Below are 2,761 nucleotides of genomic sequence, written 5' to 3'. Positions count from 1 at the left end.
AGGCAGGAAAATGTTGAGTGGAAGAGAAATCATTTGGCAAGAGCTTTTCTCCTACCTCTTGAAAGAGGGCAAGAATGATTTTCTTTAGGTGATCCCAGAAACTTTCAGATCTTCAATACTTACCTCAAGCTGAACAGTTAATATGGCCCAAGAGAAGACTAAGGCATGAGACATAGCAAGTGCCTTCGTATTCTGTGCCTCCAGACTTGGCCCGCTTGGATTTGAAAGAGTGATTTTAGTTTTCCCATATTGCAGTGGGGAGAATGGAGAAAAAGCTCAGTCCTGCCCACAGTCCTATTCTTTGTGGTAGGTGGGGTGGGAGGGAGTGGGGAAACCCCCTGCCAGCCCACTGAATCTTAGATCCATCTCTGCGAGGCTGGTCACCTCTGCTCACCTGCTGTGTTCTTGTTCAGATGGAGTAAGAAACTTTTCAAGTGCCAAGAAAATTAAGTTTTCAACTGGGATCATTAGCAGCTGTTATGCTAAAACCTAGAGTACTCCATGAGAGCAGGTTCTGGGGAAACATCCTCATCCTGAAAGGTTTGTCTCTAAGAAGCAGCATGCTACTGTAAATGGCACTGTAAGTGCCACGTGGGCTTGGGCCTCCATAGAGCCATTAGCTAGACAACCTCAGACAAGTTACTTAATCTCTCCCATCCTTATTACCCTCACCCTGAGGCTATTAATGCCCACTTTACAGGTTTTCTGTGAATTTTAGCAGTATCGAACATAACTGTCTAGTACACTATGGGGGTTCAATAAATGGCACTCATTATTATCCCTGGCATGAATTTTTGTAGTTTTCATAACTGTAATTGGTTAGGAAGGGGCTCAGGGATTATTGCAAAAGACCCAATGAAAGCATGAGATTTTCTTTCATTCATTACTGAAAAAGAGAAAAAAGGTCTTCGTGCAAGGTTAGGCGTCAATGGCACTTCCAAGCTTTCCCCATCTTTTCTCTTCCTTGCATTTCTTCCTTGCAGTGGAACCGGAGGTCAAGTACGTGGGGAACATGCATGGCAACGAAGCGCTGGGCCGTGAGCTGATGCTGCAGCTGTCAGAGTTTCTGTGCGAGGAGTTCCGGAACAGGAACCAGCGCATTGTCCGACTCATCCAGGACACGCGCATTCACATCCTGCCATCCATGAACCCCGACGGCTACGAGGTGGCTGCTGCTCAGGTACGAGGTCCAAGGGAGATGCCGGGGAGAGATCAAGGCCTTCTTAGGAAATAAAGGCCAGTGGACAAGATTCCCTCTCTGTCCCACTGTAAATGTCACAAATGTTAAAAGTAAAAGATTAAATGGTCAAGAGAAAAAAATCTATCAGAAATATAAGAAAGGATGAAGAGGTGGGTTCAGTCCTACAGCACCTCAGTCAATAAACGTGGGCTCTCTCTGAGCCTGCATTCCCTCAACACCTTTCCAGATGACCTCAGGGTTTTATTGTGAGGATTAATGTGGCAATATCTGTGACAACACTTTGTAACCTGGAAAATACTCAACAGATGTGGAGGGATATTGCAAAACAAAGCTCCTTTCCTGAACTTTTAGCTTCAAACCCTAAACACCTTTCTTCCTTCCACACTACATTTCCATTTGCATTTGTGGAGAAAATAACAAGGACAACAGGCTTTCCCCAGAATTGGGGGGTAGGGGGCTAATTCTAGATTCTTCATACTGTATTATATTTCCATAGAGTTGTTTCCTCTACTAGTATAGTATTTAACCTATTGATTCTATATTTTAGAGTTATATTTGCAGTGGGACCAATAAGAAAAAATGTCTAAGGACTTTTTTTTTTTTTTTTTTTTTTTTGAGATGGAGTCTTGCTTTGTTGCCCAGGCTGGAGTGCAGTGGTGCGATCTTGGCTCACTGCAACTTCTGCCTCCCAGGTTCAAGCAATTCTCCTGCCTCAGCCCTCGAGTAGCTGGGTCTATGGGCATGCGCCACCATGCCCAGCTAATTTTTTGTATTTTTAGTAGAGACGGGATTTCGCCAGGTTGTCAGGCTAGTCTCAAACTCCTGATCTCAGGTGATCCACCTGCCTCAGCCTCCCAAAGTGCTGGGATTACAGGTATGAGCCACCATGCCTGGCAGGACTTTTTACTTTATTTTCTAACATAAATTCAAAATGTCAGTGTGCCTAACATTTGTCTTATTATTAACATCTTAAGTGTTTCAGACCGATGTGCGTAATTTTAAATCGATGTGCTTGAATCAAGTGTTTCAGACCAATATGCCTAACATTAAATCTTTTGTGGCCGTGCATCAGAATCACAGGTGAAGATTTTGAAATATAGATTCCCAGGTCCCATCCCAGACCTACTGAGTTAGTATTGTCAAGGGTGAGGCCAAGCATCCATCTGCTTTATGCAATGGAGATGTTCCTTTAAAAGCTGTGTTTAAAAGGCAGGGTTTTTGGCCGGGTGCGGTGGTTCACGCCTGTAATCCCAGCACTTTGGGAGGCCGAGGTGGGAGGATCACCTGAGGTTAGGAGTTCGAGATCAGCCTGACCAACATGGAGAAACCCTGTCTCTACTAAAAATACAAAAAATTAGCTGGGCGTGGTGGCCCATGCCTGTAATTCCACCTACTGAGGAGGCTGAGGCAAGAGAATCACTTGAACCTGGGAGGCAGAGGTTGCAGTGAGCCAAGATTGCGCCACTGCACTCCAGCCTGGGCAACAAGAGCGAAACTCTGTCTCAAAAAATTAAAATTAAAATTAAAATTAAATTAAATTTAAAAGGCGGGATTTTCTTC

The 2,761-nt window shown here is 44.3% G+C and overlaps 1 protein-coding gene across 1 annotated transcript in view; it reads left to right on the top strand.

Annotated features, from left to right (window-relative positions):
• Positions 1–2,761, top strand: part of CPN1 (carboxypeptidase N, polypeptide 1) — a 51,627-nt gene that overhangs the window by 9,634 nt on the left and 39,232 nt on the right. The window contains exon 2 of the mRNA XM_011977384.1: positions 984–1,180. Within this exon, the coding sequence (XP_011832774.1) occupies positions 984–1,180 (197 nt within the window). The remainder of the gene's footprint in view (positions 1–983; positions 1,181–2,761) is intronic.

This window comes from Mandrillus leucophaeus, unplaced genomic scaffold, assembly GCF_000951045.1.
Source record: "Mandrillus leucophaeus isolate KB7577 unplaced genomic scaffold, Mleu.le_1.0 Scaffold18, whole genome shotgun sequence".
In the NCBI taxonomy this organism is placed as follows: Eukaryota; Metazoa; Chordata; class Mammalia; order Primates; family Cercopithecidae; genus Mandrillus; species Mandrillus leucophaeus.
The sequence above is the reverse complement of the archived record's forward strand: the minus strand, read 5'-3'. Positions and strand labels throughout refer to the sequence as shown.